The sequence below is a fragment of the Protopterus annectens genome, chromosome 7.part0 (genome assembly GCF_019279795.1).
Source record: "Protopterus annectens isolate FY-2018-M chromosome 7.part0, PAN1.0, whole genome shotgun sequence".
NCBI classification, from domain to species: Eukaryota; Metazoa; Chordata; order Ceratodontiformes; family Protopteridae; genus Protopterus; species Protopterus annectens.
This window is the reverse complement of record NC_056739.1, coordinates 517,088,925-517,116,629: the sequence shown is the minus strand read 5'-3', so window position 1 is coordinate 517,116,629 and position 27,705 is coordinate 517,088,925. Positions and strand designations below refer to the sequence as shown.

The 27,705-nt window shown below is 39.6% G+C and overlaps 1 protein-coding gene across 2 annotated transcripts in view; it reads left to right on the top strand.

Moving 5' to 3' along the window:
• The first annotated feature begins 14,189 nt into the window (after nt 1-14,189).
• The window catches only part of HSD11B1 (hydroxysteroid 11-beta dehydrogenase 1), a 247,887-nt gene continuing 234,371 nt past the window's right edge, over nt 14,190-27,705 (top strand). For both annotated transcript variants that reach the window (XM_044077131.1, XM_044077130.1), the window contains exon 1: nt 14,190-14,334. In XM_044077131.1, the coding sequence (XP_043933066.1) occupies nt 14,247-14,334 (88 nt within the window). In that variant the 5' untranslated portion in view covers nt 14,190-14,246. The remainder of the gene's footprint in view (nt 14,335-27,705) is intronic.

Below are 27,705 nucleotides of genomic sequence, written 5' to 3'. Positions count from 1 at the left end.
CTTCCTGTTCGTGCTATTGTTCGCGGTGTGTGCATCCGCTTACCGGGTTTCGGGCACGTTTTCATCCCCGTACACATGCGCTTTCGGACACCATATGTGCTCTCAGCTAAACAATTCTATACCTACCTCCCCACCCCTGTCCTGCAGCTTTGCTTAGCAAAGCCCAGGCCAGATTTGCATTGCTCCAATGTGCTTACAGCTATGGTGGCACACCCCTCTGCTGATGTCATGTATCACCTCTGAGCCACTCCTCGGTGTTATAGCGCTGCGCCGTATGGTACATCCTTCATCCGGCGGGACGTTTGCGATTCTGTATTACCTGCCTCATTTGCATGGCATTGACTACTAATTCATAGTTACCGCGCCGAACACTGTCGCAGACCCTTAGCAACCCTTGCACCTTGGTTGTGGTGAACCATGCATACCATTGCGTATTATGGTGAAATCCTGATTTGTATTAAATTACAATTTTATGACATTTGTATATATTTTCTTTGTGTTCCAGTTTGCGCACACATGCCCTGCGGTTGTACTGTGCATTACTGTGTACATGACATTAAATGTTGTTTTTTAGGTGTTGTGCATCTTTTCTTATGCCATTGGCTGTGTATTTAGCCATTGGCATATGTTAACTTTGTAATACATGAGTCTGGTCCGCTTCCATAGCTCCAATATTTTGTTTGGGAAAATGTAAACCGTGTTTTTTGGTTTACATTTCCGTGGGCTTACACTACGCCTGCACCACTTCATGAATCGCTATATGCCTTCATTTGCATGGTGCAACACTGCACATGGGGTGGTTAGCATACCTAAGCCGAGGGCTGCACAGTTCTGGCGTATGCCGGTAGTGCACATGGAATTGGATCGTACCTGAATCGCTCAGCGGCCATATTTGACATTATACCGCCTACGCTGTGCCTGCGCCTGGCGCAAGCTTCATGAATCCCGGGGATTGTGTCTGTTGCTGTATTGAAAACTGTTAAGATACCATCTTTCATGGCCTAGCCATAAAGTAATTTAATTTCAGGTATTTATCTAAAAATTATTAGACTGAGGTTAACCTCCTGTATCCCAGTTTCCACTATTAAATATATATACATTTATGCAGTTACAATAGTGCATGTATATTTCTGTTCTTTTAAAGTAGGGCACACTATGGGTCCATTTTAAACACAAGCCTTTTGAAAATACCTTTTTCTACATATATATCTGTACAAGCAGTTTGATATAAACATGACATACAGTTATGATTTATTTGTAACAAACGCATCTTATACAAATCATTTCAATATTCATCAATGACATATAATTATTTACAAAATTCCAGCCAGCTGGACTGGCAGTATCTCCTTTTGTCACAGTTAGCTATATTAAAATGTCAGAAAAACCTTCAGGTTTTAAGAACTTTATTTCCTGTGGGCAAAGAATCCCAAATTCTGATGCCCACAGGGAAAGCATTTGCTGTCTGGATCCAGCCCAGCTTGATATTAAGTGTAACACCTGTTCTGGTTTCAATTCTAGAGCCTTGATTGATCGGAATAATAAGTTAATTCTACGGGGTCTCTTACCCTCTAAATCTGCTTCCTTGGTGCTGGAGCTCAAATCCCTAATAAGCCTGACAAACCGAAAGGTGATCCTCAATCCAAAGACAAGGAGTTTTTAAAAACATCTCCGGAGGGTTTTACAATTTCAGTTTCAGCTCTTTCCATGGACTCCTGTGCCAGGTCTTAAAGTCAGATCTGTTGTTATCAAATCTGACACCTCCTAGTGCAAGATCTCCCTGGATCTATACTTCTCCACTGCCATCAGATCCAATTTCATCTAGGCTTCTCTCCATTCCCTGAGGAGTTACCACAAAGCATTATAGACCTCCTTATACTACCTCCTCTCTTCATTCCTCCAGAAACCTTTCTGAAGCAGACAGAGATATGATAATGAGGAAGTTCCTCAGAACACAGACAGGTGTGAATTATTCCAGCTCCTACCCCTTCTGGGCCTGAGAACCAATGACTGACCTCTTCCCCTTTGATTTCTCCTTCTCCAATCTACCCTTCTGTTTCAGAGCTGTCTTTTCCGAGATCTCTAGGGGTGTCTTCTTTGGATCCAGAGATCACTGACGTGGCTACAGGACCCGATCATCTGAAAGATGTTAATTTTGGATCCATTGAACTTCTGTGTCTCAGGTGTTCTGCTTTCAAGGTAGTGGAGAGGGTCTTTTCTATGCCTAGAGAACAGACATCCCTGCCACTATCGGCCTCCGAAGTGGTCAGTCATTGGTTTTCAGGCCCAGAAGGGGTAGGAGCCAGAATAACTCTACCTCATGCTTTTCTGTGTCCTGAGCCTCAATCATCTCTTCCACTGGGACAGCCAGCCTGAGCAAGCATCTAGTCAGCCCATCAGGGTATTGTTATCTCTTCTGATACTTCCCCAGAACACCCCCCTGAGGAAGTCCCTCATAAGAGAATGTGCAAAAACAGGCACTTAGATTCCCCACACAAAGCTCTCACAGAGAACATTGATTTTGATGAAAGGGAGGGATCTTCCAAATCTCACCCTCTTTGCTGATGAGCTCTTAGTGTGCAGCAATGGGTGATCTTTTCCAATCGCTTTCTAACAGCAACACACATCCCCGGGAAATCCAACATGATTGTGGACAAACTAAGCAGGTCCATTCCGATGCCTTATAAGTGGTCTCTCAATGTCAATGTGGAGGAAGAAAATTTTTGTCAATGGGGCCAGCCATCCTGTGATCTTTCTGCTTCTTCTCTCAACAAAAAGTGCAGCAGGTTCTTTGCCCTGATCCCTCTACTGGGGGAGTCAATGAGAGATGCTCTGGTTCACAACTGGCCCTCCAGTCTCCTTTACGCCTTTCCACCCTTGACACTAATTATCAAGTTTCTTCAAAAAGCAGTTAGATTGAAGAGTACAGTTATCATCACTGCGCTCTTATGGCCTTGTCAGATTTGGTTCCCTTTCCTCTAGCCTCATCTTCATCATCCAACTTGGATTCTGGAACCAAGTCCAAACTACTTGTTTCACCCAAGAAGCATGCCTCATCTGGTCATACCAGGCCTCAGGTTGACTGCATGGTTTCTCCAATTCTATTGACTGCTGGACAGCTCAGACTCTCCTCCCCCCGTCCATCACATTTTGTTATCTTCCCAAAAGGCTTCTACTAGAAAGATCTAAAAGAGTAAATAGAAAAGAATTGTATTTTGGGCTATGATCAAAGACTTGGACTGTTTTTCAGCTCCTGTTTCAGCGATCATTGAATTCTTAGCTTGAATCTTCAATGAAGGAGCTAGTTTCTCAGCAATTAAGGTTCAGCTAGCTGCCATTTCTAACGTCCAAGTGGGCGAAAATAACTCTCCCTTAGCTTCTTCTAAACTATGGAAGGCCCTTTTCAAGGGAGCCTTTCTGCTCAGACCTCCATTAAAAGATCCTACTCCACCTTGGGAATTAAATGCAATGCTTCAAGCCTTAACTCAACTTCCCTTTGTAGCTTCAGCCAAAGCTGACCTAAAATTTTTATCTTGGAAAACCATTTATGTAGTGGCTATCACATCAGCTAGAAAAGTATCTGAACTACAGGCTTTGTCTTCAAAGACTTTGCATCTAATTTTTCACAAAGACAGGGTGTCATTGTGAACTAACCTGTCATTTTTACCTAAGGTAACTTCTGAGTAAATAATAACCAGGTCATTAATTTCCCAGTTTTCTTTCTAAATGTTTAAACAAAGGGGAATACATGCTACATCTGTGTGCATAGACAACTTTGTTTTTATCTTCACAGAACCAAGGACTTTAGGAAATCTGAACAGTTGTCTCCATTTCTCCTACCAGACTAGCCAGTCCAGTTTCTAAAGTTACACTGGCCAAATGGTTGAATGTATAACCCTAGCCTGTAGTAAATTAGGTTTATCTTTACCAAAATCTCTCAGGGCCCATTGATGGGCTCTATGGTGGTTTCTTCAGCTTTTTCGTCCAGAGCATTCTTACTTGATATTTGTGCAGCTGGAACCTGGACTAATCCACAAATTTTCATTGCTCATTATAACTTGTGTTTGGTCTCTAGGAACAGAGCAGCATTTGGCTCAACAGTGCTTGAAAATATCCTTAATTAAGGTCCTTCACAGGGTTTTTAGTAGCTGGGGACTCTGTCCCATCAGGTGAGGAATAAATGTAAATGACAACATCAGATTAAAAAGTTATGCACTCACCATAACATTCTATCTGTGTTGTCCATTTCCATTCTTCCTTGACACCCCGCCAACCTACTCCCTCCTTTCATATGCTTCTGGAGAGATCTAAGAATTGTAGAGGAACCTCTGTTCCTTGTTTGAGCTCCAGCTTCCCTTCTTCCTATTCTGCCACTGCCTTTTACATCTAACAGCAGCAAATGTCATCTGAGGTATGTTAGGTTGGTGGGGCATTATGGGTAAAGGGAGGAGCTCAAGAGTTCTAGGATCTTGTGATCTGGAAGCAGCAGCAGAGTTGGATGTGAGTATCGGATCTGAACCATATCCATTGAGGAAGAATGAAAATGGAAAACACAGTTGGAATGTTATGGCAAGTACATAACTTTTTTATTTAAACATTTTAAAGTCATGTAATCCAGCTGATAAACACAATTTATCCAGAGAAAGTGTGTTCATTTTCCATTATGGGGCTGCCATAGTGTAAGTGCTTTTTACTATTTTTTTCTGTCAAAAAATAACTTCTGTGGACCATTCATTTTATCTGCATTTGATGCTTGTCTTCACTGGGAAAGAGACACCATTTCAGCTTGACCATGGAACAGATTGCTGGTCTTCTTCCAGCCACAAAAAGAAAAAGTTATACAAACTTTTACCAACACAGTAGGCTATCAATTTGCATCAGCCACAGATGGTTGACTCTGCTGTGGCCATTTGTTGTTCTTCAGACCACTCATCTTTTACCTCAAATCTCTCTGCTTTAGCACCTATAGCCACTATGGACCTGGGGTTAGCCACAACCTCTGCAGCTGTTGGAGTCTCATTAGTGGGCAAGGGAGAGCCATTTGTTGGTCCTGGGAGAGGGAATGTTTCCCTGTTATGTCAGAATTCTGTGCCCATCCCGGGGGAAATAGCAGCTGCCGTTAGTAACATGGTTGTCCCCATTTTTCCTGTCAAAAAGAAATAGAGCACCAAACCAGTATCTACTCCTCAAATTTCTTTGGATAGGACTAGTTAACTGGGACTGGCTCCGGATTTAATTTAGGCTATTGATCCTTCTTGTAGAGTAGTGTCTGGTAACAGAAAGAGGGGTGCCTCTTTTCCTGAAGATATTCAAAATTCTAGATCTAAACAGGAAGATGCAGGGATGGATTCAAGGTTTTGTCCTCAGATTTCTGATTCAAACTCAAGGAAAAGCTCAGTTCCTGATTCTTCCTGTGTGAGTTTTCTTTCTCTGAGATTACTGCTAGAATGTCTGCATTTTTGATGGAAGCCCTCAGAAAATACAAAGAGTTGTTACAGAAGGATTTTCCATAACCTACACCCATTCCTCCTCTCCTGTCTGGTTTAGAGGATGCATACCTAAACTGCCTACAACTTTCCCCAATAGTCAGCCAGCTGTCTCTAAACAGCAGATAAGATAAAGTTCCTCGGTCTTAAATGCTTATGCACTATTCCCAAACTTGACCAAGCAGCTACTGCCTTACTTAACTACACTGCTGCTAAGCTCTTAGTTAATTCCAATCATACTCTTTACAATAATGGTAGAAAAATTTATTGACAGGGAATGAAAAAAAGTATACGTCTGTAACTTTGATTTGTTAGGCTCGTATGTTAAAATTTGTTCTGACATATTGTGAAAGTACGAGGAAAGTTTTTTATTTCTTGTTGTGAAGAAAAAACTTATTTAAATAACTTAGTTTCTTCTGTTGTCTAGGTCACTACTCATTGTTTGCAGTGTGTGTATGGTTCTGTTGATAGTTCTTCCAGGGCTATAATTCTCCCATGGATAGACACTTAGTGCTTAGCCCCTTGGCTTCATAGGTAATCAAAAAGTGTGATGAAAGGAGCAAGCTGATTCAGGGAATCTCCAAGATACTTCAACTCTCCTTTTCCAAATTATCCAAGGGATTTCTCTGTCCTCATCCAATATGGCAAAAAATACAAGAAACATTCTCAACAGAATTCAGGTAAACAGACGTTTAAGAAGAAGTGGCAAGGGGATTCCAAAAAGAAGTCTCAAACTTGCCAAAACAAAGGACAGTCCAACAAGTCTGCATGATTATTCTGCAGACCTTGTGACCCCTTCCCACACTGGCCCCTATTCTCTACAAGAAAGTCTGAATCTCCATGTTTTTCTCTTTGGTAACACTAGTCTTAAAAGGTGCTCATAATCACATGCTAATCATCCAGACTTCAGGCAAAGTGTTGCTGGATCCAGTGACCTCTTTTTTTTGATGATTTAAGTCCATCTTTATCAGAGTTCCTGTGTTTTTCTTTTGTCCAGTCCGATGTGTTCTTTGTCAGAAAATGGGTAGAAGCAAAAGCAGCTGAAGTCTTTCCGGATTTTTCCGGAAGAGGGAGGATGAAGAAGCCCCTTCAAAAATCAACGTATTTTTCCTCTCAGCAATGGCCTGTTCACCAAAAGCCCCACAAATGGAGCAGTCAGTATCACCAGTATCACAGTGTGGTGGGCCCAGACAACACACAAACTTGTCATGCGCATCCTAAATAAGCATTTTGTAAGAATAAGCTGAACATTTCTTAAAACCCAAAGGTTCTTCTGACATTTTCCTGTATTTTTTTGTAAAGGAGGGAGGGTAGAGGTTCTACCTAGTGGACAGAGAAATTCCTGTCAAATCAGGGCAATTATAAAACATAAAATTTTATAAACAGAACCAGCAAGGAACAAGTGGAGGTATGTAGAGATGAAGGATACGAGAGGGAAAAAAACAGGTTATCTGATAATAAGACTACCAACAACGCTGAGCACACAAAATCTATCTAGTGCTGATGGAGCAAATGAGATCAGAGATAACTCATTTTCTGCTCAGGAATTATGAGTAAAGGGAGGAACCTGAGCGATGTCTGATCTGAAACCAATGTGCTGAGGAATGGACAGAAGAGAGACACCAGAGCAATACCTACAAGGGTAACATTATAACATGAAAAATACAGAAAAATGCAAAGAAAAATCAATTAACTTGAGATTCAGAAAGGCTTACCATGAGGGAAAAGTATTGGCTTGGATGTTTTCCCCATCTCACTAAATTATTTCAATTTAGTGACCAGTCTACTGCTGATGTTTTAGCAGGCAAAGGCTTCAGCATGGTAGGTAGTCCCACAGGTATAACAGGTAGAGATGCACCAGTCTGGTATAGTGGTTAATGGTAGCTAGCTGTGTTATCTCTACCAGAAACATTAATAGCTCTCAATTTGCTCTTCCATGTGATTCAAAGAATCACTCAGCCAAGTAACTTTTATTCCAAGAGAAAAAAGTGACTGCTGTCAAAAACATGGCAGTCAACCACTCACGTCAATGGGAATACTCAAACTGCAGGTAAGTTCTACAAACACATGGGGAAGGGACGGAGTGTTAATATGTTCATATATGTGGCTGTGTATATCCCTGTTTGTATAGTATGAATAAAGCTGCATAAATGTATGTAGGGTCGAATGGGGTGGAAAGGGAGTCTGAATTAATGTGTGTGTGAATTGTAGGGGTGCCTTTGTCAATGAGATGCAACAAACACCAGGGAGAAAACTAGTGTGGCCAGGTCGGACAGTGCTAGTGTGTGATTCAGATATATGACAATGAGGCGATAAAGGGGTCTTTCTCACTGTTGCCATAACCATCTCTGAATTGCATTTTTTCAACCAAAACACTAATGTTAGGCAATTAGTGCAAACAATAAACATTTTTCTAAAAAGGAGATTGGCTACAATTATATATTTAAGTTCAAAGAAGGTGACAAATTTCAGCTGTAAAAAAACAATAATGCAGTCGTAGCTGAGCAGTGTGGTCCAAAGCTGACTCATAATGTAGTTGCAGTGACACTGTGTGACAAACTAATTAGAAAATTTGCTGATGACATCTAGGTCATGTGACCTAATGACCAAGTTGTGTTTGTGGCTCACTTGCAACATTCAGCTTTCACTTGCATATTGATGTGTTGCTGTTAGCACAGATGAAAAGTCAGTCAAGGGCAACAAGGCAAAAACTATTTATTTATTTATTTTTTTTAGTATAAACAGAAAGGAAAATGGAGTATAGAACAGTCAGACAGTGGAGAAGAGCAAGCAGAGGAACTCACAGAAGAACAAGGGGAAAGGAAAAATAATACAGGAGTGAGAATGCATGGGTATGTTTCCTGAAGTAGGACAGAGGCCTATTTTTCATTTTTTTCAAGAAGGGCGGTGGGAGTTATAGCAAGGAGAAGGTGTATGTAGGAAAAAGGATTGCAGCAGAAGCAGATAAATGCAAAAAACAGACACAAACCAATAGGGGTGGTGCTGACAATAATGGGGTGAAGAAGACAAAGGAGAGACAGTCAGAGAGAAGACAATTGGTGATAGGGAGGAATATACCACAAACGATGAAAGAACTGACACACAAGGAAACAGAACTCCAAGATGGTGTGACAGCCAACTGCAACACTGCATGGTGCTACACCCCAACCTCAAGTCAATCATCTCTGTGACAACCCCAATGCCTGGGCCCAGACGGTCTGAACCATGCAGCTATGACAGGCCTCCACCTCTTGCCAGGTGACCTGTCATAAGCCACCATTTTGCAGCCCCAGTGGCGAGGCTGTAACCCCTTCCAGAGACAGACCACCAGAAGGATTCCCAACTCGGATCCAGCAGGTGATGGCAAGGCAGGTGGACAATCTGTTGGCCACTGCCACATCAAATCTACTGTCACAGCAGATACTAAATAAAGTATGAACATAAATGGAGAAACACCAAATAATAAAGAGCAAATAACAAAAAGACAGAAAGAAAGAAAGAGCAAAACAGAAGCAAAAATCATGTATCTCTAATGTGTACTGCACAGAATCATGTTAATTAACTTTTTGCTACTCAGGGCTAGGGTTATACCTGCCTGGGCTACATGATCCAAGAGCTCCTCCATGTCTCTTTTCATGTAGTCCAGAGAGGTGTGTCTCAGTTCATTCACACCAACATGGACAATGACAAAGTCATATTTATACTTGCTGTGGAGTGACCTGAGTTTGTATGTTAAGTGATGGATCCTGGCACCCGACAGGCAGCTGACAGTAATTGTCTCCTTTTTTACCCTGGTGAGAGGGATATCAGTGTGCCTGTCTATAGAGTTGCCTATGACAAGTGTGTTGGGTACATTGTTTTGCCTTATGGGCTGAGATTGAGTAACACACTGATTTTGTGGGCTATGTGTCATTCGGGTGGTGTTGGCGGGTGGTGGTTGCTTGCGTTTCAGCTTTGGAGGTCTCTGTCGTTTAGGCATATTTTTATTGAGAGCCTCTGCTAATGTAGCTGTGTGTTTTGTGTTACTATGTGTGGGTTTAGTTGGTGTAGGTTTTGAGGGACTATGTGTTGAGTGTGGTGTGGTGCAAGTGTTTACCTTCTCCTCTTGACTGACTAGTCCAGTCTTGGCTGGAGAGAGCTTGGCTTCCAGTTTGGCTCTATAAGTGCACCTCTCACAGGTTGTAGTGTTGTGTGGTAGGAGGAGAGCGTTGTCAGTGTGCATGAGGCAATTGCAACATTGCCCCAAGATGCCCAGATTCATCAGGTGGACAGGGAAAAATACTGGGAGCTGACCCTTAGACATGCCTGGATATGTGCTTATATTTTAAGTACAGAAAATTGTTTTCCTCTTGACAAGTGAGGAAAGTTGAGTGTTGCAGTACTATGTAGATTATTTAGTGCTTGCAACTAGTTTTGAACAAGTGCTGAGCACAAAGAATACAGTTCTGAGTGCTAAAACAAGAAAACTGGCTAGTTCTAAGGGAAAAAAATGAAGAGCAGACTTTATGGCATGGGGAATAGTTTAATCCTAGTTAAACAGTGCTGCGTAATGCGCAAAACTGTGCAAACATGGGTTTTTAAACAGAGCAAAGGGATAGAAATAGACCAAAATGGCCAATAAAACTAAAGATTCTGAGCTGAAACCACTCCTCCAGTGACAGGTAGGCTGCTCAAAGCTCACCACTCTCATTGATGAACAGAGAAGCTTCCATTTATCTTAGTAAGGTCTGGACAATACAGAAACTGCAAAACAGCCCAGAATTCAGCACAATCTGAAATCCGGACACTTCTGGTTATAGAAAGGCAGTAAACGAGTAGAGAGATAGGATTTTTTTTTTCAAAAATTAAAGCAGATACAGTGTTGGGGAAAAAAAAAGAAGGCATCCATCACCCACATGCTCCAGATCAGTAAGTCAGTTTAGGGGCATTACTATTATTTCTCCCCTACTGTCACATCTAGGATGTAGACACAAACGCATACTATGTACAGCACACCATTACATTCTTTGCATCCATCTCCTTTCATGGGTGTAGCAGTTAAGGGATCTTCCATCATGGAAAAGGTAATGCCTTATGTCAGTGCTGCATCAGATACTAATGTTGCCCTTGGAGCAGCACAGTCTGACGGCACAGTGCTGCTACTGGCAATCATGACTGGACTACATAGCTCTGTTGCCTGTGGAACCCGTTCCATCTTTCCTCTTCAGAACATGTGGAAAGACAGGCCATGCCAGGCATACACACTCAGGGTTTACCTCCCAATCATGCAAGCCGCAGTGGGCAACAGTGCAGCCACAATGCGTGGGGACAGGGATTGTAAGTGACGGGCTTGTGGCCATCACTGGCATGCCTCACATCATTGCCTAAGGAGGGTATGACAAAGGGCATTGCACATTCGATGTGCAGTTATCCAGGCACAAGCAGATGCCACCACCACCAAGGCAGAAATCAAAGCTGCATCACGTGGCCAGAGTGATGACAGTTTCAGTAGATAGCAACGAGTTCTTTCTGGGTTCGTGATTATTAAATTTCATTGTACAAATCGCAACACAATAATTACTGAAATTCTCTAAAAGTGTTATTATTTTCTGTTTCCTCTCTTCAAGGAAAGTTAATTACTAAAAGATCTCCCATTGAAAACTTGGATATGTTCCTGTACAGAACCAGACTAATGTCACCTGTTCCTGACTTTCAACATCCCTGGATTATGGGTGTACTGTGTAGTTTCACTTAGTGCACAGTACTGTGAACCAGGTGCTTAGGTCACCTTTATAGTTTCTAGTTTATGACCCTGTTTGTCTATGGAAACTTTTGTTGTACAATATTTTGTTTAATTTGTATGCTGCATCATTTGTAAAACTCTGATTTTACTCCTTTTATATGTTCTATGTTCTATGTACAAAATAGCTTTGTTTACATACTTTTTTTATTATTTTGCATATTTTTTATAGTTTTTTACCAGGCTTCTGCTGAAAACAGTCACCTTGTGTCCAGCTGGACTAACCAGGTAAACAAATGGAAAATAAATAAAAATAAATAAATAGAGTGAAATACCTTCAGCATATCTCTCAATCTGGAAACATCAAAAATCTTGACTAAGGCCCATGAAAAACAGGTACAACTGGCTAAAAACTAAGACACTGATCAACATAAAATTTGCATACATAATCATGTAACCCCACCCACGCCAATGGAATTGTGGGATATCAACATGAATATTAAAGTGATTTTTGCATAAAATTTTTGGTCCGTTCTTCAAAAATGTTGTGGTTTTCTGGCAAATCATTGAGGATTTAAGTCACTAAATAATGCTAAATAATGTCAGACATTTAAATTTCAGACTTCATATCCTTCAGAAAATACACAACAGTGCAAAAAGTACAGTTTTGTACCTACCATAAATGTAGATGTTCGAGTGCGCATACAGCCGCAGTCATTATCCTGCCATCAGGCGGGTCCTCGGTCGGCCAAATTCCAAAGTCTAGGTCCAGCATCGGTTGTCGGGAATTCGGCCGACCAAGGACCCGCCTGACGGCAGGATAACCCAAGTGTGATGACTGCAGCTGTATGCACGATGAACATCCTGTTATTATAACAACTTTCTAAGTTTATCGGAGCGATACTTCAAATCTGTCCCTCCTTTTGTGCCTTTGTCACTCAAGTATTTCTGGCTTTGTCCAGATTTCTTGCACTAACAGGTTAAGAGTTATGTGCATGGAGTACTCACCAGTATCAGGCATCAGCATCAGATACAGCGAAGTATCAAGATCTGGGGTATGTACAGTCAAACAGCATAAAATACCAGATAAACCGTCCTTATTCATGCTATCACAGAGTGATACATATTACATACATAGAATACATCAGACTGGACAGTGATCTATACCTAAACCGTGGAGTGAGTGTTAAGCGTGCAAAATTCCTGCAACTCCACGTTCTCATAAACAATCAGAAAGTGGTCACAGTACAGAAACCACTGCATTTATCAAAAGTAAATACTATAATAACCGTGTTACATACCTAAAACAAAAAAAAATTAATACAAAACATAACAGCACACTGAACTTTCTTAAAACAAAACATGACAACACGCTTAACTTCCTAACAGAAAACGTACTTTCCAGTGTTTCTACTGTAATGCTCAGTGCATCTGCAAGTCAGGACGCAATGATCACGATTCACAACAAATATCCATTAACTCAATTACTTATTTTTTGCTTTCTGTAAAGACCGTAGCCTGCACCTGAGGCATTTTAACTGTAGGGCAAACTACAAGTACTGCAAGTAAAACAGGAATGTAAGGAATGTAAACCTTAACTAACAACAAACAAAATCCGAAAATCCGGCGATATTTTATTTCACGGGCTCACCCGGAGTTTCGCGCAGGAGTGGGCGTGGCGCAGATGATCGACGAGCGAACCTGCATATGAAATGAGGCATGACTGACATGCCATTCATATATTAGCCGGTTCCATCATGATTCATGCATACCATTCACAGCTCAGGTAATCTAGCAAGCACAAAAATGTCATTAAGGTTCCTTTCTAGGTACTGGTAAACAGTTTAGCTACATAACGATTTTCCCAAAGCAATGAGTTAGGGCAATGGCCATCAAACCTGGAGCAGATTCTATAGTAACTTGAGTTTGCAGTTATGAATTTCAGTACTTCCTAATTAAGGGGAAGACCTGGGAGGCAAGCTCCTCCATCCGTAAAGCTAGTTATTTAACATAACATCTTATGAGGTTGCCAGCTTGTTCTTTCTTGCCATATCTCAGGACTGAATTTAACAGGAATTTTCCAGCTACTTCTGATGTTGAAAAAGTATACGTTTATCATTTTCTGGCTTGGTTTCACCAAGGAGCAATTACTGCGCATCAGATGAGCCAGTGAAGTAAAATATCGCCATGATACAGAGTCTCGTTCTTCTAAAGTACGGCAAACTCAGGCTAATAGCAAATTAGCATACCCGTCTTCCTTGTCCTGTACTGCTCTACATCTCCCATTCCCAAACCCACCACAGTCTCGCACTCTGACAGGGTCATGCTTAGAATCCCTCGGACGGATGGATCGCGTGGCGTCACTGCTGACATCATGCAGACATATAAAGAGGAGGAGTCGGGCAAGACTGAGAAAACCTTTGGCCATCTGCTATTATTTAACTACAATTATAGAATGACGAGGCCTTCGGCTATGTTGAATTATATATACGTACCAATCGGCTGTACAAATTTCCGCAGAATGTTCAGATTTTGGCCAAATATTTTTGGTCTGTTTTTCATAAAATTGTAGTCCTCTGGCAAATTAGTGAAGTTAGAAAATAATGACAGACAGACATTTGAGTTTCAGACTTCATATCCATCACAAAAATTCATGCTAATGCAAAACCTGTTATTCAATCTATTTTCTAAGTTTATATGAATAATTTTTAAAAATTGTCTCTATTTTTGGGCCTTTGTCCCACATGTATGGTTTTGTCCAGATTTCTTGCTCTAAGAAGTAGAGATGTATATATATATATATATATATATATATATATATATATATATATATATATATAAATGTATCCACTGTTGTATTGCTGTTAATATAATACACAGTTATTTTAAATTATTCTAAGTTGCCCACGGTTATATTCGAGCTGTATGTAGCCACATCCCAGAAGTTAAGGCGTGACTTGGAAATCGCTCGGTGCCACCCCTGAACTTGATATCTGATTTTGAGATTACCTGCACTGTCTCTATAGATAAGGACAGACAATATGTCTGCGTTACAAAAACTGGCAGTTTTTGTTGTGGGGTTTGCAGTGGCGTTTTATTTCTATTCCACGAGTGACAAATTTGAACCAGGTAAGTGATTTGCTACAAGAAATGAATGTAGACATAAAAGGTTCGTGTAAACCCCGCATGTTCCTGACAGTGCTAGGTACTAAGTTCACCACGTTTAGCACAGAAAGACTTGCTAAGACGGACTTTGGCATTACATAGCTAACGACTAGTAAAAAGCGTCTTAACTTTTGACTATGAGGTCTAATAAATACATTATTTTTCAGTATCCATGCCAAACAGTATTAATTCAGATTATGATCACATTATTGATGATTGTTCAGTCAATAATTTGTTTTGATCGTAGGGTTGCCACCTTTTTGTCATAGTGGGACATTGTTGTTAGAAACATGAGATTTTGCAGGACAAACCATTACCCCTTAACTGTCCAAATTTTCGCAAAATGTTGAGATTTTGCCTCATATTTTTAGGTCTGGCTCTCATAAAATGTGTGGCCTTCTGGCAAATCATTGAAGTTAAAGGTATTAAATAAGACAAATAATAACAAGAATACAATTGAGTTTCAGACTTCATATCATTCAGAAAATATATGCTAATACATGTATAGAAGAAGAGCAATACATAAAATCAATCCTTATTTTTGGGTCTTTATGCCATAATTATTTTAGGCTTTGTCCAGATTTCTTGCACTAAGAAGTTGAGAGGTATGAGCTATAGCCAATGCAAAGGACTGCACTTCATTTTTTTGCCCCCCCCCAAAAAAAAAAGTTTATTCTTGTAGCATTTGATTTGATTTTGCTGTTTTAGGTAACATTTAGGTGTTTTAAATGCACAAAGTAAAGAAAAATTAGGAAATATTTTTTGCTTAAAATCTCGGGACATTTGCCATTTTTGAGTATTTTTGCAGGACATAGCTGCCAAAATAGGGACTGCCCTACACAAAGAGGGACAAATGGTATCCCTGCTTATTCTGTTTTACACCACAACTGTAAACATTAGACTTAAGTAAAGGTAGGAGTCTCAGAAAGAAGCTCCTCACCCTGGAAAGTGCTAACATCTGCTGAGTTACCGAGTCAAGGTTTAAAGCTGTAAGGTTATAATGCTTTCCACATATTTAGACCAGCTACCACACCAAAAGGGCCAAAGGTGGAGGTGTATCAATCTGCATGAAAAAGCAAACACACCTCAAGAGATATGGAGGTGTATAAATCTATATAAAAACCAAGCACACCTCAAGACTGGTCAAGCATATTCATGGGTGATTTCAAGTATTCCACCATAAACTGGGATAAATACACAACCATCAATATGCAGGAATAAAGATTCCTGGATTTTGTCAATGCAAAAACACCTTGGAACAGCTAGTCTGCACACCTAGTAGAGGTGCAAATATTCTGAATCTAGTACTCACACATAGAGAATATTGCTCTCCCCCTGTGTAATGTCCTTGCTGGTCAAGTTAGTTCACAAAACAGTCACCCTTGAAATAAATATAAAGGCTGAACTCCCAGCAAACCCAATGCCTTTAAGAACTTTTCCAAAGCTAACTGCCTCCTATTAAGTGATGGCATACCTAAATTCTATGCCCCCCCCAAATCAGAGGGGTCTATATTATAACATCGAAGTTGCGGAGCATCGAATACAATATGGTCGACACCATATTGTCGAAGTTCCGTAACTTCGAAAATGAAAAAAAAAATTAAAACTCTAAATTTATACCCTAATGGGTTTAAGCAGGGGGGCAAGCGCCCATGCACCCCCCACTACTTAAATATACCAACTCCGAGACCACACTACATTGCAGTGAACGGAAATCTCCCCTTACAGAGATTTCTGTTTACATGCTCGAGATTCTATGCGTTCGATATTCTCGTGTCGACAATGTCAGATTTGACATTGTCGGCTTTCGAGAATATAATACAGACCCAATCAGAGAGCACATTGGCCTATGTGGTAATCGTTATGGAAACTCTGTTCAAGCATGTAAATAACTGCATAGAAACAGCAGTACCAAACTGAAATAAAATAAACTTGGGACCAATTCCAAAAACAAGCCCCCATTGGTGGACCACCAGTATAAATAGGTTGTACAACAAAAGAAGGGAAATTCTGTCCACAAATAGGAAGAGCTATGCCCAAAAGACAAAAACCTCCCTCTTCAGTCTCAACAAGCAATTCAAGGGACTAGTCAAGTCCACCAAAGTCAGCTTTGAGGCAAAAATAACTTCCCAGTCTAAGGATAACCATAGAGCATTTTTCAGTTATGTATACAACTTTAAAGGAACAGAATGCTGCACTAATAGTAAGTAGAACTTCCTATACTGAACTGGGGGATATGGCAAATTTGCTGGCTGATGAAGTTAGCTCTGATTTTATCCCCCACCATCCCCATTTCCACCCCAGGAAATGCCCTCTACCTTTTCTCCTCCAACTATCACTAAAGAACAGGTCCTCACTGCAGTCTCCAGAGCTAAAAAAACACTGCATCATTGGGTCCTCATAATCTCCCAGGATGCCTCCTAAATAGCATGAAACAGGATCTGTCACACGTACTAGAATCTCTGTCCAGCCACAGTCTCCAGACAGGCTGTGTCTCTAAGGAATGGAAGATTGCAACTGTCATCCCTCTATACAAAGGTCGACCATCAACAGACCCAGAGAACTACAGACCCTTAAGTTTGATTAGCCTTATATGTAAGACCATTGAAAAAATTATTATGTACCTGATAAAAAAAACATAAAGGAAATTCTAGAACACTGGACCCATCCCAGTTTGGTTTCGTCGAGGGCAGGTCATGCTTACTAAAGTTGATGGACGTCTTTGAGAATGTCACTAGAGCCATGGATGAGGGCAAAATGGTACATATTCCCTCCCTTGACATGGCAAAGGAATTTGACACAATATCTCACTCAGCTATTATAGACAAACTCATAAATTTAGATATAAATCCCTAATTCACTCAATAGATAGCCAAATGGCTCACAGATAGGACACTTGAAGTCATGGTCGGAGAATCTCCCTCCACCAAAGAGGCCTGCTACTAGTGATATCCCACAGGGCTTGATACTGGGACTCTGTTTGGAATATACTTCTCTGACATCAAGGCAAACACAGTGGGCATTTGGCTGACCAGACTTGCTGACGACTGCAAGTTTGGTGCAATCACTGAAACCTTCAGAGATGTAGATATCCTCCAGAAGGTCTGATACAGACAAATAACTAGTGTCAGAACTGTGGCTTAAAAATTCAGTGCAAAAAATGCATATTTGTACAATATGGGAAAACGACTACCCCTGCAAATTACAACATTGATAAACACTCCCCTAAGAGCAGACCCAGTGGTAAGGGACTTGGTAACTCAGGTTGACAGCAACCTGAAATTTGATCATCACATGTCTATGGTAGTGAGAAAATCCTTCTATATGGTGCAACTTATAAGTAAGGGCATGACATTCAGATCTAAGGAGATCATTGCCGCACAATACTTAGCCTCATTAGACCAATAATCAAGTACATTACAGTCTTCAACATGTACCTGTCCAGATAGTTGCAACAGCTGAAGTGGCCATAGAGCTTCCTCACTAAAAGAATACAGGTTGTAAATAATATGTCCTATGCTTGCCACCTCAAAGCCTTCTCCCTGTACCCGGTCTTCTGCAGACTACTGAGGGGCAATCTATGCCTAACCGACAAGGTATTCTCTGATCCAGTACTGATGGATCTGCTAGTCATTTGCAAAACAAACAGCACTGGAATTACCCAATCTAAGGATCTAAACCTCCACTGTGACACAAACAAAACATGTTGGAAGGTCAGTATATGTCTCAGATTGTTCCCCTTCTTTAGAACAGACACCCCATTCATGTGAAACAGAGCTCTTCCCTAAGCTATTCAAAGGCAACTTGGACCATTGATGGCAAATCACAAATTCACCCTGGCTTGTCATCTGTTGCCCTTATGGACAATGGTGATTTGTAGATGTCCTAAGGCACTGGCAAATGCTAAAGCCATTGTAGTCCATGGGTATTGATAATTGGGAAAACTGAGGCATGAATGGCTAGGTTTAAAAAAGCTCTAGAGCTGTTTGCCTAGTAACATCCTATGATCCTATAATACAAAGTCAATATATTTTATCAAAAGAACATTTTATAAATATAAAGTAGCACATTTTAATCATCCTGTGAGCTTCTTAAATTAAAGTGTTAGTAACCTTTTACTAAGTGTCCACATTTTGCCCATTTGCTCAACATTATGAGAGGTAGCATTTTACATTTTGGGGAAGGAAAGTTGAGAGCTATGAGGGTAACTGATGCGATATACAGTTGTTGCTGAAAATTTGCTTGTTAAGATGATTTTTGAGGTCTACATACATACACACATGCGCACACACGGAGACACACACACACACACACACACACACACACACACACACACACACACACACACACACACACACAAATACACACACACACAAACAAACATTGTACCTTAAGACATGTTTTCAATAGGGTGGGGCAACTTCTTCACCAGGTAACAGCAACTTCTGTTCAGTAAAGCTTACTACACAACTCTAAGGCTTTCGTCTGTCATGTATTTTTTTAAGGCAGTGATGTTTTGACTTAAACTTCAATTTTGCCAAGTGTCAGTCAAGTGTTTTGAGTGTTAGACTTACACTTGCATGTTTTTTCCCTATGTAGTGTTTACTTCATTTACAAGTCTGACTTCATCCATTAATTCATACTGTTATAACCACAGTATCCTGTTCAGGAGTTCAGAGTGGTGGGGAAGTAAAAGTGCAATCGTCAAACAAAAGAAGGCAGCGTACAGGTTTTGGATGGGATGCCAGCTGATCGCATCACACACAAATAGACAACATATACTCCTGTGATAAAAGAAGCCAATCATATCATGCACACAAATAGACAACATACACTCCTATGGTGAAAGAAGTTGATCACATAATGCACGCAAATAGACAACATACACTCATGGTAAAAGAAGCTGATCGTATCACGCACGCAAACAGACAACATTCATTGTTATGGTAAAAGAAGCTGGTTGCGTCACAAGCACACACACACACACACACACACACACACACACACACACACACACACACACACACACACACACACACACACACACACACACACACACATGTAATGTAAACTCCTATGGTAATAGTAGCCGATCACATCATGCACACAAATAAACAACATATATATTCCTAAGGTGAAAGAAAAAATCTTTCATTTTTTCCTTTGTGCCTCAATTTCCATTGTTGATTATTGATCCTTTCTCCCAAATGACTCCTTATCTTTTAACCCTCTCAAGAAATGGACCTTCCCTCTCCAAGGAAAGACATCCTTTGAGTGCATCCTTGTGAGGTCACAGCCACCTGAAGAATGAGAATCTGGATAAAAACAGTCACAGACACAACTATGAAGATGATTTGTTTACAGGGCTAAGACAGGAAAACCTAAACGAGTCAAAGCATGTAGTGACATCATATGCCTAGTCACACAGGATGTCAGCTCCACCCTTTCCCTACTGCTGCCTGATTTTGGCAGCAATCCTGTAGCCCTGGAAATCGCTCTAGTCTCCTGTGGAGAATGCCATAACTCTAAAAAAAACTACAACCCCATCTGAGGGAAGAAAACTGACAGTCCTTCCTTCTCTGCTAAGTCCTCCATGGCCAAAAGTACTCAAACTTGGGTTGTCATGGTTATACTTAATGCCCTTGTGAAAAGTGTGAGTACTGGATGTCTGAACAGTAGCTCCTAACATAATATCTGGTATTTTACTTAATTCTTAACTGATTTTATTCTAAGAAAGTGGCTGTTTCTTACAACTCACAAAATGTTACTATTATAGTTGTTTCACTCATAGTAATGTATTTGTATTGCCTGAGGTTCTTCAACTTTTTATTCTATCTAGTCATAAAGCTGTAACATGGTTCAATTTTTCATAAATTCTCTGATCGTGTTTAATCTAATTGAGCATTGTTTGGAAGTAAGAGTCTATCCTAGCAGCATACTTCACAACCTCATAGCACAAGAAATCTGGAAAAAGCCAAAAAATAATGGGAGACAAAGGCCCAGAAACAGGAGCAGATTTTAAATATTGCTCTTATAAACTTGGAAAGTTGCTAGACTAAACAATCATGTGGTACCATGCCCTTTCTAAAGGACATGAAGTCTGAAACTCAGATGTCTGTCACAATTTACTGACTTGGCTAAATTTAGTTCTCTTAAATCAGGACATCTGCTTAATTTATAACAGCTTGGTTATGATCACAGAGATCCAGTCATAATTATTTGTAGAGCATGGGGCTTTTTACCCACTGCATGTTCTCCCTGCTACAGAGAGCGAGAGAGAAAGGAAAAAAGTGGGAACTTTGTTTCACAGCTTTGAAAGTTTAACATACTTAGTGCTGCCAGATTTGTCTTGGCAGTGAATAGAGCTTTAGCTGATTCAAATGTATGAGAGAATAAAGATAATAAAATGTTTCACTGCTTTGAAAGCTGCTTTAGCTTCTCTGTGCTGGTCTGTGGTAACTGTAGTTTACACTTCAGTACAAGACAGTGTTGAAAGGTACTTTACAAAGTTGCATTTTTTCATGACTTTAGAGCATAATTGTAACAATTTAGTGAACTTCACTGACCAAGTATAATAATCCTTCTTGGCAAGGCAGTGCGTCAACATGTTCTAGTTATAAAAAAAAAAGATGTAGAAACATAGCTTTTGATAAAATTAACAATCGTCATCTTGTTTAATATAGTTATTTGACCCCCAAGGCATCCACAAATGTTTGCAGGTAAATAGAGAAACACCAAAGGTTGAAAATGCAAACACTTTTTTTTTTTTTTTTTTTTTTTTTACATAGGATAGTACTAGACTAGCTGTCCTTGTGGGCCATTTAAGCCTAGATTATTTTTCTTCCAAATGTGAGAATCAAACCATGCAGCTACTACCTTTGAGGGAAATATCATAACCATTATACCGACTCCCAATCCAAAGGGACCACAATTTTATTTTTTATTTTATTTTACATTTGCTAACCGGGTAGTGTCCGACTGGGCCAAGGAGCCCATTTTTAGCGGAGACCCGGGGAGAAAAGCTCCACACACAATAGCATTGACCAATGTTTTTGTTGTTGCTTGTCTTTCGGCTTTTTCCCGGTAAGGGGTCGCCACAGCAGAACGCCGGTCCGCTAATGATTGGCAGTAGATTTTTTATGAAACACTGAGGAGCCAGCTGGACGCCCAAACTTCAACGAAGGCATGCCCATTTACGCACGCATGTCTTTCAAATGCTACCCAACTGCAGGGAGGACATGCAGACTCCACACAGAAGGCACTCCCAAGCCAAGCATCGAACGGGAGAACCTCTTGTTGTGAAGTAATAACGCTACCGCCGTATCACCGCGGCATTTAATAGCATTGACCAAGGGAGTCTTATACCATCTGTCTGTCAGACCATTTCTCTGTCATTCAATTTCATTTCACTTGGTATTCATTTTCTACAATGCTGTTCTACAGTACGATCTAAGACTGATTTTAACTCTAGTCTTCTTAAATACACTTGTATTAATTTGTATTGTGTATTTTTTATATGTAATTTGTTTTTATGATTTTTGTAATAGCACTGACCAATAATAGTACAAAAATCATAAAAACAAATTACATATAAAAAATGCATAATACAAATTAATACAAGTATATTTAAGAAGACTAGAGTTAAAATCAGTCTCAGATCGTACTGTAGAACAGCATTGTAGAAAATGAATATCAAGTGAAATGAAATTGAATGACAGAGAAATGGTCTGACAGAGAGATGGTATAAGACTTCCATAGAAATCCTACACTGATTTGTTGTCTGTCTTTTTGAGCTTAGAATCTGAGCAATGGAAGTGTGCTTTAGGTAGACAAATATTCTATACTGAATTGAAACTGAAAAAATTATGCAGACTACTATAACCATAAAAGAAGTAACACTGATGTTTGCTTGAAAAATAATTGCTGCCATGACATGCATCTTACACAGCTGGACTACCTTCCTTATATCCATGGATGGTAACTGAAGCAGAGAGTTCATGGGTCCACAGTAGCACTGTCATATTAAACCCTGTTCTGCTTAGAGACTATAGTTCCAACTTGTAAACTTTGCTAAAGATACAGACAAAGTGGAATCTTCCAAGATAGAAGTGTTTCTAAAACAAGATGTACAGGCTGCTGTTGCGTTAAAGGAAGGTGTTTTAAGAACAATAAAGATTTATTATGGAAAAAAAAAAAGAATGCCTTTCAACACTGTTAACTTGTCAATTTGACTTCATTTGTAGGGAAATCAAAGACCTGCTTGCTGTAGGGAAGTAATGCTTAGAAGCTACTACTATTGGTATCTGATGCATCATAGATTTAGAGTGGAAAAGTCAGACATGGCAAAATTAAAACATTTCTTTGATAGAGTGAGTACATTAGTGGATCAGAAAAAGGCTGTGACCATGGGCTTATTTATTCTTTTAAAATACATTTTTTTCTGTTCTTTGAAGGAAAATATTATATATATATATATATATATATATATATATATATATATATTTATATATATATATATATATATATATATATATATATATATATATATATATATATATATATATATATATATATATATAAATATTTGCACATGGAGGCATAGACTACTTATTTTAGTCAAACAACAAAGCCAGGCTGATGTGTTGTTGCTTTAAGATTGTACATACATTTAAAATGAAGTCTGAGTTGCATAATTACTTAGACTTTAGTAATGTATTTGGTGTGGCAATTAACAAAGGTTAAAGAAATGTTCAGTTTATTAGATTAGGATCTTAGCTTTCAGCATGTTTAAGACACTGGTTTGAGTGTTGGACCTTGGCTTTTCAATGTAAAGAAGTCATATTGCAGGATACTTGGCAGAAAATACATGTCGTTTTGCTAATGGACAAAAAGATTCAAAACTGAATTACTATAAAATAATGTGCAGATAGGAAGAAAAAATATATGTAAGTTTAGAAATGTTCAAAAAATTGCAGAGCAAAAAACAGTAATAATAATGTTGTTTGTCTTTCGGGTTTTTTTTTTCACGCCGTTTCAACGCATGTCTTTCAAACTCCCACTCGACCGCATGGAGGACATGCAGATTCCACACAGAAGGCACTCCCAACCTAAGCCGCGAATCGAATGGGAGAACCTCTTGCTGTGAGGCAACAACGCTACCGCTGCACCACTGCGGAATAATAATAATAATAATAATTAAAAAAATTAAAGCAGAATATGTTCAAATTGATAAGAAACACTAACACTGGCTGAGTCTTAAAAAATAAGGTCTCATGGGGTAATAAGATACATAGAATGAGGCATCACCAGTACAACATAAGCATTTGCAATACTTTTTATTCTGAAGATATTATCTTTTTACATGTATCAATGTGTCCATTTCTTCAAACTATAATGTGACAGTTTTATGAGATGGATAGCTTTATGATGACTTCATTACAGTTGAATTTCTACAGAAAATATGGTGTGGAATAATCAGGTCTTTTAAACACTGCTCTTCGTCTACAGTTGCACCATTTAAGAAAATATTCATTCATTAACTAGATAAATGAACTAATCCTTTCTGATTCTTGTCAGCCATGAACCAGTCTACAGGGGCAAGAGTAACTACAATATGAAGTGAAAAGAAAGTGCAGTGCACAGAGAAAACCCGTACGAACAACAGGAGAACATGCATGCTTTATACTGTAACCAGAAGTCAGGAATGAATGAGCTATGGATCATGATGTTTTGCAACAGAGATCTTAAGCCCTGAGCAACCATGCTGCACAAACAATCGAAGAAGCAGCTCAGTGTTGATTGATGACTTTACCAGGGAGAGATACAGGGGTATCTGTCCTCCTTTCAAAAATAAGAAACGTAACATTTCATTTATACATTTTTTGGAAGTATTCCCCAGTACTTCTCACAATGCTTTAACTTTGCTGGTATTCCTTAATACTTGTCAAAATGCTTTGTACCAAGGTGGTAGAAAAATGAAGAAAAGCCATGCTGCGTGTTTTGTACCCCTGACGGCCTGATGTCATGGAGGTGGGGATGATGGCTAACACAGGACCCGGGACCTTGTTGGTCGGGCCGACTGAGGGCTGCTGAAGGCAGGTGGCCCAGATGTGATGACTGCAACAGTGAATACACTCGAACATCTGCATTTGTGGTAAGTGTACATAACTGTACTTTCACCCAGGGATCACTCCAGTTGCCCTACTAGAACTGTGAACTAACATCGGGTAACATGGTGCCTGGGCAATTTTTTGGGGATAGGCTTGTAAAGGCTCCAGGGCTGTTAGCCTAGTACACAGCTATGAACCTATGTACCTCTCTAGACTATATGAAGAGAGACATCATGAAGCTCTCAGAATATGTGTCTCAGGCAGGTATGAGCCTGATAATGATCAGCATTTTACCTTCTCTAAGGATGATGCCACAATATGAACAAAAGATGATTGACTTTAATAATTGGCTTAGTTTCTGGTGTCATTCTAAGGAGGTGCAATATTTGTTAGCATGGAAGGAGATGGTCAGCAGACCATGCTTCTTTGCCACGGATGGTTTGCACTTCTTCCTCTAGGTTTTTGAATATTAGCTAAAACGTTTAGCTCAGGGAAGATTTATGCCGGGCATTGTGAGACCCCACTGATGGACCTCCTGCATAGCCACAAAACAAACAGCACCAGAATTACCCATTCTAAACCATTCTAAAGACTTAAACCTTACCTGTGATATAAATAGGACCTGCTGGAGAGATAGGCTTGTATTCGAGAGACTACCCCATCTATGGATAGGTTCTGAGTCCATGTACAGCAGAGTTCCTCCTTATCCCAATTCAAGTGCTGCTTGGACAATTGGATGGAAGACTGGAAATTCATCCCTGGTTTAGCACCTATGTCTCTAATGGATACAGGTAACTTGTAAATGGTTCATCTCCCAGGCCCATGCTTGCACTTATCAAGGGTATCAGAACTTGTCAGAGATTTGGGATGCATGGCTAGGCTTAAAAAGGCCCTTGTGGTTGTTAGCCTAGTAAACAGGTACAAACAGGTACGAACCTATGCTGAAACAGTTGTAACACAGAGGTAACATGATAACTTTTGCAAGACCAACATAAGCTTTCAGTTATTTCAGCTTTCAGACTAAGAGGAATTCTATATTTGGACTTGGAGTTCCTAACTTACAGTGCTTTAATAACCATTTGTGAATAGAAAGGGAAAAACAGTAAAAAAAAGGATTTTGAAAAATAGTGTGAGGAAAAAATAAAATTAGTGGGAAAAGGTTTAGAATTCTGATATATGAAACCTGAAGACATGCAATAGCTAAGAACATGTGGGTTTGTACATTTTTATATCAGGTCATAACTCTTTCTAATTGCCATGTTCACACGTGCACATTGCTTTTGTCTCTGAGTTTTATAATTTAGAACTTGGCTCTGAATATCAAAGTTGTAGACTAAGATTTTTTGTTCAGGTGTGCAGTGAAAGTTGATCCTTATTTCAGAAATATAAATAGTACCTTTGAGCTTTATTCTCTAGGTTATAAATGCACATAATCAAGATATTTGCCTTTATGAAGTTCAGCTTGCGTTTCTTTGGACTTCTCTTGTATTTCATTTAGAAAAAGAGCATTACTGTTTGTCACTATATAGTTGACTGACACTGAGAACATTAAATCACAAAGCTGGCTGGCATGCTGTCATGGCAACCAGACTCAGAAAAAAGCAAGAATGTGATTTTTACATTTTTCTGACTTTGTACATGCTTCTCAAAATTGGTATATATAAAGTTCAGGAGTGTGGAGGTTTGCCCAAACAAAAGCATTTTTGTGATGTTTGTATCACTGTTTTGATTAGTGACCTCCAAAGGTGTGGTGGAGACTGGTCCCCTCACACACATGAGTAAAAACTTTTTGTAGACCCTGGGCCTGATTCCAAAAGACCTACACTCAAGTGACCAGACCATGTAAGTAAACATATTTGTTATAGCAATAACTGACAATGTCGGTGTGGTATATTGAAGGTTTACCCACGGTTGGTGTGGTTTAATCCTGAGGGCGAAGACCAAGTGATTAAATAATGCCAACTGTCGGTAAATCTTCAATATACCACATCACAGAGTCGGTTATTGCTATTATACAGTGACATTATTTAAGAAAAAAATACTTACTTTTCTTAAATAATGTCTTTATATAAGGCCTCCACTGTGCCCTTCTGCATTTTTGCAGTATCCTGGGGCTTTTCTGATGTACTGCGCATGCGTATGGGACTTGTGCTCCCATGCTTACGCGATACATCAGTGCTGTGCAAAGCAAGCAATGGAGAAAGGAAGATCTCTGTTGCTTTATTTATTTTCTTTTTTTATAAAAGAAACAAGAAACTGGGAGACTTTTAACATTCAGGAGAGCTGAGACAGAGAAAATAAAAGGATAATCGGGTACATTCCTTTACTTTTGCAGAACATACCTGATTATCCTCTTATTTTTCTCTGCGCCAGCTCCCTCATTCATTTGAGGTCTGTGGTTTTGTAAATTTATTCAAAAAAAGAAAGCTCTTTTATGAAAAAAAAACTTAGCCAAAACATTGTTTTTACTGCAGTCTTTCATACTGACTGTCTTAGAAAACTTTGACATTTTTTATTGAAGTAATTATGTAACACAGTTTGCTGTCATAAACATATTTGGTTATCCAGAGAGCTATACCGCAAAACCTGCAGACATTTAAAATAGGTGTAACGGCCCTTGAAAAATAGGGCACATCTAGAGAAATTCTGGGCATTAATTACTATAAAATTTGAACAACCCTTCCTGCTTCTAGTAGGAATGTGGAATACATTAAAAAACAGAGAGTGAGAAAATGAACACAGTGTCTCAGAGACAGTGTAAAATCTGTTGACGATAATGAACTGCATTGCAAAATTTTATGACACAAGATTTATTCGTTTTTGCTTCGGAAGAAGAGTTTACAGGTATATGACCCATTTAAATTACTGTTGCCACTAGTGTGTTGGTCGTCTAGTGTGGTTTTCTGTGCACTAGACACCTGGAAAAGTCATGTGTGATTAGAGTGATTCAGAAACTTATGTGAAGGGGCAAACCAAGCTTGAAATTAGGGATCCACCTCCAAACATTGGTACATCATGTGCCAGGGTAAATCAGGTCTGAAAATAGGGATGTTCTCCTAAAATAATGATAGTTGAGAGGTCTGTGGTGATCCCATTTTCTGCTTCTTGTATTTGAGAATAATAGTCCAGAAAGAAATGACCCCAGTCAGAGACCTGTGGGACACCACTGAACTGTGATGAGTGTGCTACGTAACCCCCATTGCTTAGTCAGTGTTTTTTTTTTTAA